The sequence below is a fragment of the Phyllobates terribilis genome, unplaced genomic scaffold (genome assembly GCF_046119375.1).
Source record: "Phyllobates terribilis strain yellow unplaced genomic scaffold, ASM4611937v1 Scaffold_117__1_contigs__length_5270597, whole genome shotgun sequence".
Lineage (NCBI taxonomy): Eukaryota > Metazoa > Chordata > Amphibia > Anura > Dendrobatidae > Phyllobates > Phyllobates terribilis.
In genome coordinates this window covers 1755478-1771443 of record NW_027362877.1, presented here as the reverse complement: position 1 = coordinate 1771443, position 15966 = coordinate 1755478, and the positions used below count along the sequence as shown (strand labels likewise).

The window sequence follows — 15966 nt, the reverse complement described above, 5'->3', positions numbered from 1 at the left end:
CTGCCGGCTGATATTAATAGCCTGGGAATTGGATATTGTCCCCCTCCCAGTGCAAGAACACCAGCACTCATCTGCCCAAGAATTCATAAGATGCACCATTTCTGGCGCCTAGCCTCGGCTCTTTCCACTTGCCCTGGTGCGGTGGCGAGTGGGGTAATACTATTGGGGTTGATGTTAGCTTTGTAATGTTTGCTGACATCGAGCCCAGGGGTTAGTAATGGAGAGGCGTCTATAAGACACCCCCATTACTAACCCCGTAAGTTTAGTTAAAAAAACACACACACAGAGCAAAGTCCTTTAATTGAAATGAACACTCCTAGACCCTCTTTTACCCTTTATAAAGATCAAATTAAAATACAAAATAATCCTCACCTGTCCGCAGATAATCCTTATGTGGTGCTGTCCAACAAAAATCCCCAGCCGTGCTACATCTGGATTGTTTGATGTGACCGCTCAGCAAGCCAGTAGCGTGAGAATGCTCCTGCAGTGTCTAGCGCTGCTCTGACTAAGGTCACCGGAGTTCATAGCCGATGAGCTCTGCTCACCTTACTGACGTCACTGCTCGCTGCACTGACCAGTGTGTCCTGGCTGGCGTGCTGAGCCATCGCTCAACACACCATACAGATGTAGCAGAGCTGGAGTTCGTGACTTGTTAATAACCAGTAAAGGCTACGCAGATGTTAATATTAATCCCCTGGGAAGATCTATGTATATTAATGTTTATTACCCGCTTCCCAGACTATAAGCATCAGCTGTCCGCTTTCCCCCTTTGCTTTTTTTACTTTAAATTCTTTAATTATTAGCTAAATCCATGTACAGCAGCTCCACACGCCCTGCACTGATGATATATCTCACTGACTCATTTCTATCTTTCTAGATCTATAAAAAAATGTTTTATTAGTTAGAAAATTACCCTGAAATGTCAGAGAATGATCGTCTGTAAAAGCTGATGTTATAAACGCGTTTGATACGGATGTCATACAGATGCGAGACAGGTGAGAGAAGTCGCATCGTACTCGCAAGACAATCATCCTACTGTTCAGGAATATCCGACCAATTTTATTTCACCCGATGAGTGCGATCCCTTAAATGCGACATGTTAGTAACGGCTGATTGACGTCAAACTGACCATAGATATAAGTATTGGGGAGCAGGACTGCAGACTTAAAATGCAAAAGGGGAGAAAGGAGGAAACTTAAAATTGGTTTTGTAAATTTTGTTTGAAAAATAAGAAATTGCTGATTAAACTTTTAACAAAAAAAATAAATCTGATGTGAAGTAGACATGTGGTAAATGTTAGTTATACCATACAAAATAGTTAATACATATCTGGTTTAAAGGCATAAAAATTAAAAGTCCAACATTTTTTTTGTAAAATTTTCGATTTAGAGCCTGGGGGGCATACTCAGGGGGTGATATGTGCTGGACAGGCCAGATGTTATACAGGGGTTATATTCACAATAACCAGGGTGTACTTTATTATAAGAGCACATTGTGATTTTGGGAACGTCCCTTTAGAAGAATCTTCACTCTCGGTCTCTTCAGACAAGATGTCGTCTAGGAATCGTCCCCCCATCTGAGCCTCTAACTTCAATAAATAATTCTCTTTCCCACAGTAAAATCCATAAATTACTAAAAGAAGGTAAGAAGACGTCCTCATCCAGGTTCCGAAAGTTTTAAGTTTTTTTTTTTTGTTTTTTTTACCAATAAATTGGATGAAATTCTTTTTCCTACAAGAATTGTTACCAAAGAAAGAAACTGCTGCTCCGATTCCCGGCCGTTCCTCCGACATTTATGAATGACATGATAACCGGGTGTCACCGTTCTCCATACATGTGTCCCCACACTTCTGACACTCAGCGCTGATTGGACAATGTAGGGGAACAATGATAACGCCCAGTTGTCAGTATTTCCTTACATTTATAGGGTGAATAGCAGGAGAACTGCGCAGCTTAGTGACCAATAACATTATGACTCCGGAAATGAGAGGACGAGAAAGTAAAAAAAAAAACTAAATTAAAAATCAATAAAGAAAAAATGTGTCTGTAAGGCCGATAATGGGGGAAATGATTTACAGATAAAATGACCAAACAACTTACAATCCTAGAATGTTCTGGTTGGAGGGGACCACCTCCAGGGTCCCCGTATCCAGCCCCCTGCTCAATGCAGGACTCACCATCTCAGACAGATGTCTGTCCGGCCTCTGTTGGATTGTTTTCTCCATTCTTGATGGTTTATTTCTCATTACTGACCTCGCTGTATGAGGAGCTTTTTTGTGGGGGATGAGTTGTATTTCTCATCTTGTTACTTTATCATCTTTATTCTGCTGTTATTTTTTAGAATTTTTCTCTCTTCATGAGCTGCACAAGTTGAGTGATAAAACGACCGTCCACCCTGAGACTGAGAAGTGACTATACGGTTATCATATATAGACTCCCTTCCTTGTGTCCTCCATTTGCCTCCTGTAACGGTGAACCGATGGAGGAAACCTGGCAGGTCCTAATAATAAGGCGCTTACAGACAGTCTCCATACAGCCGGTCCCAGAGGTTTCCCGGCTTCCATCTTTTTACCACTGTACAGTGATCTGGACTTACAGCACAGACACCGGGGCTGCTCCACATAGTAGTGCTGGCTGATAGAGCGAGCTGGCAGAAGAAGGTCGACATGTCAGATCTGACCCAAAGATGGCAGGTGCTAGACAATCAAGAAGCGGGACGAGGTCAGAATCAGGAAGCCGAGTAAGAATGGTCCTGTAGATGGAGGCCTAAGTCATCCCGGGGTATTATGGAAGCCAGACAAGGTTACCAAAGACAAACAGGAGCAATGAAAGCAGGTGCAGAATACATCTGTAACTGGTGACGCCCCGCAGACTGCTGGGAGATTAATAGGAGGGGCGCTGCCCCATAGGTCACAGCACAGGAAAGGCAGGGGAGGGTGGGGTAGACGTATTACTGCACTCCCCATACCACTGCACTGGCCGTCCTGGAAGCCGGGGGAAGAGACCACCGATCTGAGCTGAGGGGGCAGCGGAGGGCAGAGGACCCCATAGGGGACTGTACAGGGAAATGTGTAGTGTTCAGTCCCGGGGTGGAGGGTCGCTGTAACTGCGGTAATACAACTAATCCAAGCCAATAACAATATATTTATTTCATTTTCTTTTAGGACTTTTCTACAATAAATACTTTGTTTCTTTTCAGACATTTTTGTGTTACCAAATCCTGGCGGCCATAAACCATAAGCGATGTATTGTTACATGGTGACAGTATTCCTCATTGTTCCCATATAATATACACAACGTCCTGATCAGTCTTTATTACACAGGAATAAGAGGAATAAACTTCATGAATTGTAAGAATAGACGAGATGGAAATAGGAAACTTTCTCCCCGGAGTCTCCACAGAAATCTGCGTATTTCTTCTTCCGTCTCAGGATTCTCGGTTCCGGGGTAAAATCTCTATTCAGTTAGGAAACATTGTTCCATCACTGAGATCGGAGGTGACGGCCGCTACTGATAAGATTCTGTGTAGGGGGAGGGGAGAGGAGGGCGGGGCTAGAGGCCGAGCTCCTCCCATCTACATGGACTCTGACCAGTAGTGACCGTCCTCTCCTATCTCAGTAATGGGACGCGTACACCCGGCGTCAGAGGCTCAATGCAGTGAGGAGGAGAAGCCGCGCGCATGCGGTAGGTTTGTCATGTTCTCAAGCCCCCAAAGCCGTGATGACATGCTAAGTGGGGCGACTACTCGGGTCACGAACGCCTCATCGACAAATCAAAGGCCTCATTTACATATCATAAACTTTAGAAATACAGTACTTTTTCTATAGATCTGTTTGTGTGTTTAATGTAATAGAGATGTTAGGCGGAGAGTTTATATCTGCAGACACAACTGCTGCGGGTTCTGGGGGCACAGGGAACGGACAGTTTCCCTTTACACATAATTTTTAAGGACATATATTTAGTGTTTTGGGCAGGGGCGGATGTATCACATGTGCAGTAGGTTCAGCTGCATATAGACCAAGTAATGTAAGGAGGCTCCAGGGGATAAGGAGGATCCGTGGTGTAGGGAGGCTCCAGGGGATAAGGAGGCTCTGTGGTGTAGGGAGGCTCCAGGGGATAAGGAGGATCCATGGTGTAGGGAGGCTCCAGGGGATGAGGCTCCGTGGTGTAGGGAGGCTCCAGGGGATAAGGAGGATCCATGGTGTAGGGAGGCTCCAGGGGATAAGGAGGATCCGTGGTGTAGGGAGGCTCCAGGGGGTAAGCAGGCTCCGTGGTGTAGGGAGGCTCCAGGAGATAAGCAGGCTCTGTGGTGTAGGGAGGCTCCAGGGGATAAGCAGGCTCTGTGGTGTAGGGAGGCTCCAGGGGATAAGGAGGATCCGTGGTGTAGGGAGGCTCCAGGGGATAAGCAGGCTCTGTGGTGTAGGGAGGCTCCAGGGGATAAGCAGGCTCTGTGGTGTAGGGAGGCTCCAGGAGATAAGCAGGCTCCGTGGTGTAGGGAGGCTCCAGGGGATAAGCAGGCTCTGTGGTGTAGGGAGGCTCCAGGGGATAAGCAGGCTCTGTGGTGTAGGGAGGCTCCAGGTGATAAGAAGGCTCTGTGGTGTAGGGAGGCTCCAGGGGATAAGGAGGATCCATGGTGTAGGGAGGCTCCAGGGGATAAGCAGGCTCTGTGGTGTAGGGAGGCTCCAGGGGATAAGGAGGATCCATGGTGTAGGGAGGCTCCAGGGGATAAGCAGGCTCTGTGGTGTAGGGAGGCTCCAGGGGATAAGGAGGCTCTGTGGTGTAGGGAGGCTCCAGGGCATAAGGAGGATCCATGGTGTAGGGAGGCTCCAGGGGATAAGAGGCTCTGTGGTGTAGGGAGGCTCCAGTGGGTAAGGAGGATCCGTGGTGTAGGGAGGCTCCAGGGGATAAGGAGGCTCCGTGGTGTAGGGAGGCTCCAGGGGATAAGAGGCTCTGTGGTGTAGGGAGGCTCCAGGGGGTAAGGAGGATCCGTGGTGTAGGGAGGCTCCAGGGGATAAGGAGGCTCTGTGGTGTAGGGAGGCTCCAGGGGATAAGGAGGATCCGTGGTGTTCTTGGCCTAGTCAGGCATTTTTCTTGATTAGGGCTAGCCCTCTTGTTTCTGTACCGGTGCATTTTTTGTAGCGGACGCGCTACTTTCGGGGGTGTCTATTTACATATATATATATGTTTTTTGCGCCTTGTTTTTTGTTTTTTTTGTTTGTGTTTTTTGTTTTTTTTCCCTAGTCCCGGCCTCTGCCCGTTGTGGTTATGGGACCATGTCCCGTGCGATCCCAATGGGGGCGGCTCCTAGAACCGGATATGATGTTTCCTGTCTAGTTCCGGTTGCGTTCCACCATGGCGTCTGGGTGGAACGCATGAGTGATAGGAAGGGGCGGCGCTTCGCCGACCGGATATGACGTCTCATTCAATTCCGGTTGTGTCATACCATAGCACGTGGGCCGCACGCTGTGGAAACAGGAAATGATCGTTCGATCCGCCACGATACTGGAGAGACTTAGTGAGGGTATTTATTTTCACCTGAAGGGAATCACACTAAATTGGATAGACTATTTAATGTACACATGTGTCCACTGACAACATACCCCTGACGAAGCTGCGGTCTAGCAGCGTAACGCGTAGGGTCTCTGGTGCCAACAGGTAACTATGTCACTTTATTATTTTTGACCTTTTCCTTTGACCATTTAAGAGTGTCTGCTTGGTTATATAGGGCCTTTATTCATGATCCCATATCGTATACCAGGTGGGATGATATGTTTTGACATACGCTGATATTACAAGGGCCCCTAGTTTAAGCAGACTACTACTTCCATTCATTCCTTTATTTTTTGATCTATTTATTATTATGTATGGTTCGATTATTTGGTAGTACGTGGTTTATTATCCATATTTGGTCTAGTGGTACTGTGCCACCCTTCATTAGGGTGACATAGCTTGGTCAATAAGCCTTATTGTATTATGAGATGGTAAATATATTATATTAAATGATACCTGTGGCTTTAGGGGGATTTATTACTTTGGAACACTACATTATTCCTCCCCCATGAATATTGCTATGCTTTGTTTGTTTTTAATTGTTTTTATTTTTCTGTGTTGTCAGTCTGTAATCATGTAATAAAGATTTTTCATTTTTCTAATATTGGGTGTGCACGGTTGTATATCCTGAGTCTTTTCTTTTTTTCCTTATATTATGTAACTATATCAGGTTACTATAGCACCCCATAACATTTATTATTTCATAGCAGTGCCCACCTCCTTGTTAAGGAGGATCCGTGGTTTAGGGTGGTTAATGGAATAAGGAGTCTCCAGAGGTGACATGGAGACCCATTTGCACTACAGGTTGCTCACATACTGGAATCGTCCCACTTTCTACCTCTGTAGATTTTTCTTCTCAGACATTGGGAGAAGGACTCTCCTGGGTCCGGTAATTAGGATTTAACCCTGTAATATGATTTTGGTGCTATTTCATTCTTCTAATGGTTCGTATCATGTCCTTAGTAGGGTTGAGCGAGTATGTTCTGTCCGAGTATGCTCGGGCCAAGCTTCGAGTATTTACAGCTGCTCGGTGATAAGGTTAGATCGCTCCCATGTGCATGATTTCCAACTGTTTGACAGTTTTATTACATGGGAGGAATGTGTAAGAAATAGACATTTCTCCCATGTAATAAAACTGTCAAACAGTCGCAAATCATGCACACGGGAGCGATCTAACCTTATCACCGAGCAGCTATAAATACTCGGAGCTCGGCCCGAGCATACTCGCCGAAAGGGTTAATAGAACATACTCGCTCAACACTAGTCCTTAGGCATACTGTGGACATGATTACGGTGGCCACCTTTATGAGGCCCACCTTTGTGATTAGTCAATCTCATTTGCATGCAGTAATAAAAGATTAAAACTCCATTGTTAATTGTGTGGACACTTTTCTACACTAAGGGCGAGATAGGAAGCTTGAGAGAGTGAAATGGCACTGGTGGTACATTAAGGGGTAAATGCTGGTGACAGGTTCCCTTTAAGAACTGTCTATTTGCTATCTAATCTCTGCCACCCCTGACTTGTGCCAATGTCACCAGTTTATAAGTGTTATTCACTTTACCCGTCATTGTGTTAATGTTATGGCATGTAGTTGTCCTCCTTATACCGATACTTTGACGAGGGTATTCATTGTGAGATCCAGAAAATAAATGTGTAAATCTCTTTGGATATGATTTTTTTAACAACACCAATCTATCTTTCATCCTGATAGGAAATCCTTGTGAGAATAACGGTTTATCACTAAATTGTAAAAAAGAAGATATCTGGGAGCACTCTAATGGAGGAAACCTCATCACCCTTCCTGCACCTCCTGGACTTCACAGCATTTCACTTTCTTATAATCCTCCTAATCATGGGGAATCATCTCCTGAGCAATCTCACATTGTTACCACAATTCCAGGTGACACACATACAAGATTTCAGTGTGACAAGCAACTTACTAAAAGCTCAGATTTATTAACACACAGAAAACACAAAGGAGAAAAGTCATACTCCTGTTCAGAATGTGGGAAATGCTTTACAAATAAAACAAAACTTGTTATACATCAGAGAAGTCACACAGGAGAGAAGCCGTATTCATGTTCAGAATGTGGGAAATGCTTTACAGATAAATCAAGATTCATTATACATCAGAGAATTCACACAGGAGAAAAACCATTTTCATGTTCAGTATGTGGGAAATGCTTTAATGATAAAAGGACTCTTATTAGACATCAGAAAACTCACACAGGAGAGAAGCCATATTCATGTTCAGAATGTGGGAAATGCTTTGGATATAAAGTGAGTCTTATTAGACATCAGACATTTCACACAGGAGAGAAGCCGTATTCATGTTCAGAATGTGGGAAATGCTTTCCAACTAAATCAAGATTTATTATACATCAGAGAATTCACACAGGAGAGAAGCCATTTTCATGTTCAGAATGTGGGAAATGCTTTACAGATAAATCAAAATGTGTTAGACATGAGAGAATTCACACAGGAGAAAAGCCATTTTCATGTTCGGAATGTGGGAAGGCCTTCACAGGTAAATTAAGTCTTGTGATGCACGAGAGAAGTCACACTGGGGAGAAGCTGTATTCATGTTCAGAATGTGGGAAATGCTTTCCAACTAAATCAAGATTCATTATACATCAGAGAATTCACACAGGAGAAAAACCATTTTCATGTTCAGTATGTGGGAAATGCTTTACTGATAAAAAGACTCTTAATAAACATCAGAAAACTCACACAGGAGATAAGCCATATTCATGTTTAGAATGTGGGAAATGCTTTGGATACAAAGGGAGTCTTATTAGACATCAGACATTTCACACTGGAGAGAAGCCGTATTCATGTTCAGAATGTGGGAAATGCTTTCCAGCTAAATCAGGATTTATTATACATCAGAGAATTCACACAGGAGAGAAGCCATTTTCATGTTCAGTATGTGGGAAATGCTTTATTGATAAAAAGACTCTTATTAGACATCAGAAAACTCACACAGGAGAGAAGCCATATTCCTGTTCAGAATGTGGGAAATGCTTTACAGAGAAATCAAAATGTGTTAGACATGAGAGAATTCACACAGGAGAAAAGCCATTTTCATGTTTGGAATGTGGGAAAGCCTTCACAGGTAAATTAAGTCTTGTGATGCACGAGAGAAGTCACACTGGGGAGAAGCTGTATTCATGTTCACTATGTGGGAAATCTTTTGTAAATAAATTGTATCTTGCTAGACATGAGGGAAGTCATACAGGAAAGAAACTGTAATCATGTACACTGTGTGTTTTAATTTTTTTAATAAAATTGCTCAGAATAATGAGTACACTTCCTTTGATAAGTAAGATTGTCATTAATATCTCACTGAATACCAGAACAATTTCTAAAATTGTCCTTTCCCCCATGACCAGCGCCACACGAGAGAGGGAATTCACCCAATAAGGACAGGAAGCGTACTGAATAAGAGGGCTGCACCTCTACCCCGCATCATTTTGGTTTCCTGTCCATGAGGAAACCTGAAGCTGAAGAATCAGGAGAGGAAAGTTAAAGGAGAAACTTACCCAGGCCTTGCCTGGAAGAAAGGCTCCTTGTCTATAGTGCCGGTGTCGGGTCCTGGAAGTTCCACCGCTGGTCACTTGAGGGCTCATGTAGATGCGAGCGCCGAAGTCCTTTTGGATGCTTGCTGGCTCCAACAATGTCCCAGGCTTGCGCATGTGCAGGACGACCTGGGATTGGTGCGCCCTGATGACGAGCATTCCGGAGACTTCTGACCTGAAGTGTTGGATTTAACTTCTAGGGGGTCTGGAGAAGGCATGTACAAGGGTGTGCGGAAGTTGCTGTGGCTGGTCCCTCTTTTAAAATCACGCCTGACTGCCAAAAGAGTGGGTTTGCTCTGGCTCTCCTTCCCCACGTGATATGGAGGAACGTCAGTGCCAGGATCAGAGTTCACGCAGCAATGGCAGTCTCATGAGTTGCAGAAGTGACAGTACCACCAACCACGAATAATGGTGTGATTTGATCCAGCCTCTGAATCTGGTACCCTTATTAAACTCCAGAATGCTGACTGATCTTTGAGAAATTTTACCATGGTAATTAAGTCCCTTTTTCTTGTCTCTAACTACTAGGAATGGCTTAAGAAATGTGGCACAAAAGAATAAGGAGTGTACCCTTTGTAGGGATAAGTTACCTGACTTGTGGCAGAAAAGACTGTGCAGATTGTATACAGAAAACCGCATGGATTTGAGATCCGTGATCAGGGCACAAGTTAAGAATTCCCTTGAGACCCTTATTCATAAAAAAAGGAATAGAAAGGGAAGGAAAGGGTCCAAAAAATTATCACCTGATTTAGATGAATCTATAAAGTCGGAAGGTGAATGTGGATTGGATTCTTGTTCCTTTTCATTCTTTAATGGCGATACAGGGGGTAGGCCATGCTTTCCTATAATAGTCGCAGATAGGTTGATTAAGGCTGTGAGAGCTACCATGGGCATCTCGGATGCTAAGACTCCCAAATCCATACAAGAGTTCATGTTTTGTGGATTAGAGCAAAAAAAAGAGGCGCATATTTCTAATTAATGAAAAGATTCTCTCATTAAGAGAAAAAAACGAAGAGAAAGGTTTCACTACCATCATCTTCTAAGAGAAGATACCAATTTGATGAGGAAACAAGACTCATGGAATAAGATCCCAAAGCTTGACGTAGCAGTGGCCAATTCATCCAGAAAATCTACCTTGCCTTTTGAGGATGTGGGTATTCTGAAAGACCATCTGGATAGAAAGGCAGATGGTTACTTAAGACACACCTGGGAGTCCTCGGTGGGTGCCCTGAAGCCAGCGGTCTCTACGACCTGTACAGCCAGATCTATGATTATCTGGTTGCAACAACTAGAAGGTCAACCGAAGGATAATGTCCCAAGGGAAAAGATCCTGGCTGATGCAGGGAGCAGCAGCTTTTATTGCAGATGCCTCAACAGACTCAGTGAGGCTGGCAGCCAGGTTAGCGGGCCTCTTTATTGCCACTCGTAGGGCGCTATGGGTAAAAAGTTGGCTTGGGGATGTCCAGTCAAAGACCAAACTGTGTTCAATCCCATGTGATGGGGGCTTTCTTTTTGGTCAAGTTCTGGATGACATCTTGGACAAAGCTGGAGATAAAAAGAAAGGATTCCCCAGTTTGTCTATCCCAGAATACAGGAGTACCTTTTGGAATTGAAGATACAGCCAGAAAAGACCTCCTAGGGATCAGGGAAAATAGGAAGTCAGAAGAGTAAAAAAAAAGGTTTCATGTTTGGGGGGCCGCCTTCAGGGGGAAGGAAGTCTTCCCAGTGATGTCATTCCCCTGGAAGGAGGAAAGCTTTCCCTCTTCCTCCATGCGTACGAATAAAATTCATCCCATGTCTGGATTCTAGGGATAGTGGAAGCAGACCTAAAATTGGAATTCCAGACTATCCTTCCACCCCTGCGAACCTTCATGGTGACACGATCTCCGAAGGTCTTCCAAGCAATAGTTAGTCCTGGAGGCAGAGTTTTTGGTCCTCTTGGAGGTACCCATAGAAGAATAAGAAAAGGGATTATATTCCCCCCTTTTCTTGATAAAGAAGCTGGATGGCACTTTCAGAACTATAGTAAATTTGAGAGGTCTGAACAGATTTCTGGTGTATCAACCCTTCAAGATGAAGTCAAAACAATCGGCTGTAAAACTTCTGTTTCTAGGTTGCTACATCGTGAGGACCTGCGCCGCGGTCAGCTGACTGTGACGCGGGTGCCATGTGATGCCGACGCCGCGGGCCGCCCCGCCTATCATGACGCGGTATGCGTCATCAAAGGTCCTCAAACCTATCGATCAGACTATAGACATCCGGTTTTTTACACACGTGGTGATTAGCGTGGGCAGATTTAAAAGGGATCACATTGACACTGACACATACCCCCTGACGAAGGTTCGCCGAAACGCGCGTTGGGGTGGATGTACACCACCCAGCCGTTGGTACGCTCCTGGCTTCCTGTACCCAAGGTAGCTATATATTTTATCTTCATATGGAATCATGACTTATAAACTACCCTAGATGGATGGGAATATTAGAGCAGTGTTATGGATCGGAGCATATTTATTTAATCATCGATAATATTGTCGGGCCATAAGGGCTGGCTGTGTGATATGTCCGTTCTCTTTTCTGTACATGGTCATTGGTGTTTACTACTCCTTATGTAATCTAATTGACTTTTAACTAAGATATATTCAATAAAGATTTATATATTTTTTACATCTAAGTTATGTTTATGGGCTTTATGTCGCTATTTTTTCCTTGGTCATTTTTTTCAGTTGTTTTTGCGATGCCCTCTCGTTAATCGTCCATGAGTCTCCCCGTTGTGGTGGTGTATTAGCTGCGTGATTATGCGGACTCTTCTGTGGTATGTCTTAATGAGAAAAGATGCATACTACCATGTTTCAATCCATGCAGAAGCTGAAAAATTCCTGAGAGTGGCCCTATCCATAAACTAGAGAATCAGACATTTTCAGTTCAGGGCCCCGGCCCTTTGGTCTGTCCATGGCTCCGAGAGTATTTACAAAGATCATAGTGGAGATGACAGCAAATCTTTGTGAACAGAACACCATAATAATTCCATACTTAGACTATTTCCTGATGGTAGGCAGATCACTAGAACCCTGCATACAGGGATGGTGGATCGGCACTCCGTTAGCGTGGTGCACGTGGAGTAGAATATGCAGAAAGGAAGTAATTCCCGGCACTCACGTATTCAGTGAATAATTGCTCACTAGATCGCTCACTCAGCTGCACATGGAGGTAGACACAGGTACGCTTTCTTTATATCTCTTGTTGGTTTATTAGAATGTGGCATAAACCAACATTGAGTCAATGAAAATAAAACAGCCCTTTGGGCAAAACGGGAAAACAAAAAAATAAATTGGTCACGCAAAACACAGTCCTTGTGTTAGCAGGGGTCCACCTGCTCAGAGTCTAGCAACTCCACAAGGTTCAGGTCAGCTCAACACAAACATGTCTGGAGTTTGCCTCCCCAGACTTACTGAACAAGTAATGCCTCAGCAGACCTTGTATTTAGACCCCAGACCGCACCTTCAGGTGGAGATATGGAGAACAACCTCCCCCCGCTCTATGGTTGTTCTTATAAAAACATACATTTTACAAGTGGTGACTTAACCCTTCTCAGCAAATAATATGCTGAAGGAAACTTAACGGCTTTATTTCACTAAAGCTAATGGCCTCAGGAAAACATATCTCCCCTCCAGCACTTTACCAGTGACTTTGTCACATCTTTTATTTCATTGCCAATTCCAGTGGACATTTCAGCCCGTCCCAGGCTTTTTTCAGCAATGCAGTCATCATACAATCACTAGTTTATAAAGGATTACACCTCAGAAGTGACATCAGATGTAAAACAAAAAAACGCCTAGCCGATATAATTATTCATGCATGAATCCCGTATAACATAATTTATTTTTTATTTTATGTATTTTTTTAATTATTATATTATTCACGGCTACGTAGACATTATTGCATTAAATATAATTAATCAAAGCTATATTGATGAATCATATGCTATACAGAAAGTTTATTCCTTAGAACATTATAGTGTATCAAATCTATTCTATTAGTTATTTTTAAATTAATCCTCTATTAGATTTATTTCTATTCAATTTACTAATATGAAGTTGAAACATGATTATCTCATTATATTATTATTATTATTATTATTATTATTATTGTTATATCATACGTAAATTATCTTATGAAATTTTTTTACTGAAATGAAAATAACTTCCACTTGGACTGTGTCGAGTATCATCATTGAAATTACATCAAGTAGGGATTCATCAATATTAAATCAGCGCAACAATGTTGTCTAAAACAAAGAAATACCGTATTTTTCGGACTATAAGACGCACCTAGGTTTTAGAGGAAGAAAATAGAAAAAAAAAATGTAAGCAAAAAATGTGGTCATGATGCCCTGTTAAGGGGGAGGGGGTCTGCTGCTGACACTGTTATAGGGGTAATGTCCCCCAATTCTGTTAATATTCCCCATCCTGGTCTGTATGGCCCCCTCCTTCCTGTTATACGTGGCCCTCATCACCATCCGGATATGCATGGCACCCCTCATCCCCATCCTGGTCTGCATGGCACCCCAATCCCCCATCTTTGTATGCATGGCACCCCAATCTCCTATCCTGGTATGCATGGCACCCCTTGATCCCCATCCTGATATGCTAGGCACCCCTCATCCTGGTAGGCATGGCACCCCTCATCCTGTTATGCATGGTCCCCCTCATCTTGGTATGCATGGCACCCCTCATCCCTCTTCCTGGTATGCATGACACCCCTCATCCTGGTATGTGTAGCATCGGCGTCTCTGCTCCCTGCCAGGCAGAGACGCCGTCCCTCTCACCGCCGTGCTCCCTGCCCGGCATCCTCCAGCGCTCCTCTTCCTGCTTCTGCCGGCGTGCGCAGCTTCCCGGGCACTGTGCTTAGGGCGCGCGCGCTCCCCCCCTCTTAAAGGGGCCGCGCGCGCCGCCCTAAGGAGTCCCCGGCCAATTGCCGGAGGTCCTCCCATATATAAAGCACCTCCTCCAAAATGGAGGTGCCCGAGCAATAGTTGATGCACAGTGTACTTACCTCTGCTTCAGCCCTCAGGTCCCGCTGCTAGCCTGACTACTAGTCCTGCCCGCCAGCCCGACTATCAGTCCAGTCCGCCAGCCTGACTACTCTCCAGCCCGACAGTCTGTCTTCCGTCCAGTCTGCCAGTCTGTCTATGGGCTTTGCCCACCTGCTTACCTAGAAGCACCTGCCTGTAACCTGTGAGCCTACCTGGAGGCTCCTGCCCGTCACTTGCCGTGACCACCTGTCTGCCTACCTGGAGGCTCCTGCCCGTCACTTGCCTTGACCACCTGACAGCCTACCTAGAGGCTTCCGCCTGTCACTTGCCGTGACCACCTGACAGCCTACCTAGAGGCTCCTGCCTGTCACTTGCCGTGACCACCTGACAGCCTACCTGGAGGCTCCCGCCTGTCGCCTGCTGTCTCTGCCAGTTCATCTACCCGGATCTCTCATCAGCCTGCCTGCTGTGCCCATCTGCAGTATCGGTCAGTCTCAGCCATCTGACGCGTGGGAGTCACCTGCTCTCTTACAAGGTCGTCCCCAGAGTAGCACCTGGTCTCTCTGCTCGGTCCCTCCCTGGTCACGGAATCGTTAGCCGCCGTACGACCTTGGTCGGTCTGAGTTTATACTTAGTTACGCCCCTCTGGGTCCCTCCTTGTTCCGCAGCACAGAGGTTCCACCATCCGGATCCGTAACAGTATGCATGGCACCCCTCATCCTAGTATACAAGGCCACCCCCTGATCCCCATCACGCTGCACACACAAAAATAAACAATTATAATCACCTCCTCTCTCCTCCAGCGCTACGACCCACTCTGCTTTCGACACTCTCACTATGAAAGGCGCGCATTGCGTCCCTGCCATGCGCCCTCACAGTGTGAGATGCTGTTCTAGAATAGTTACTGCTCCCTGCGCCAGAACTGTGTGTGGGGAGCAGTGACCATTAACTCACACAGTACCTGCAGCACAGCTCCTGCTGCGGACGGCAGTCTTTGTGCCCACTATTAAAGACCATGAATATTAACTACAACCCATGGGAGTGCATTGTAGTGAATATTCATGGTCTTTAATAGCGCGAACACAAACCGGACAGCGGCAGCAGGAGCCGCACTGCGGCTACAGTGTGCGCGTTTTTGAGGAAAATTAATATTCATTGTTCTCCACGCCCATGGGCGTGTGGAGCAGTGAATATTCATTTTCTTTAGCAGCGGGCACAGTGTAGGCTGCAGCAGGCGGCTCCTGCCTCTTGTGCCCCGCCGCCGCTCCCCCCACACCCCTCACCACCCACAGCCATAGATATATAGTACGGGGCACAGTTCGGAATATAAGACACCCCCACTTTCCTCCAAAATTTTGGAGGAAAAAAGTGCGTCTTATAGTCCGAAAAAATACGGTATATTTTTTAATCACAAACAAATTTAAGGTAAAAATAAAAGATACAATTTCATATATTGCGACTCATTTCAGAACCTTTATTAATACATTCAGGGATAACGTTTTTACATTATGTATCCAATACGCCTCACTTCGGAGGAGCATTGTCTTTATATTACCACCCCTCCTAGGAATTCTAGGAATTATCACCTGTTCCAGCACTTGGTATTTTAATTGTGCGATAGTATGTGTTTTTTTTCCCTGAAAATGTGCTGGAAGAGGTAATGGCAATACCAATAAAGGTAATATCTCCGCACCTTATTGTGGATTTGTGCTTATTAATATTTGTACCAACTGATTGCGTGGTTTCTCTACTATAAGCTAAACCACAGGGACATTTTATCATATAAATCACGTTATTGGAGAGGCA

General features: G+C 44.8%; 2 protein-coding genes across 2 annotated transcripts in view; one reads left to right on the top strand and one right to left on the bottom strand.

The window, feature by feature from the left end:
* LOC141201524 (uncharacterized) overlaps positions 1 to 15966 on the bottom strand; it is a 240722-nt gene that overhangs the window by 80559 nt on the left and 144197 nt on the right. The gene's annotated exons all lie outside the window — the stretch shown is intronic.
* Positions 2666 to 8802, top strand: LOC141201492 (uncharacterized). Its single transcript, XM_073663499.1, has 2 exons — positions 2666 to 2739; positions 7374 to 8802. The coding sequence occupies exons 1-2, from the start codon at positions 2666 to 2668 to the stop codon at positions 8800 to 8802; spliced, it is 1503 nt and encodes a 500-aa protein (XP_073519600.1).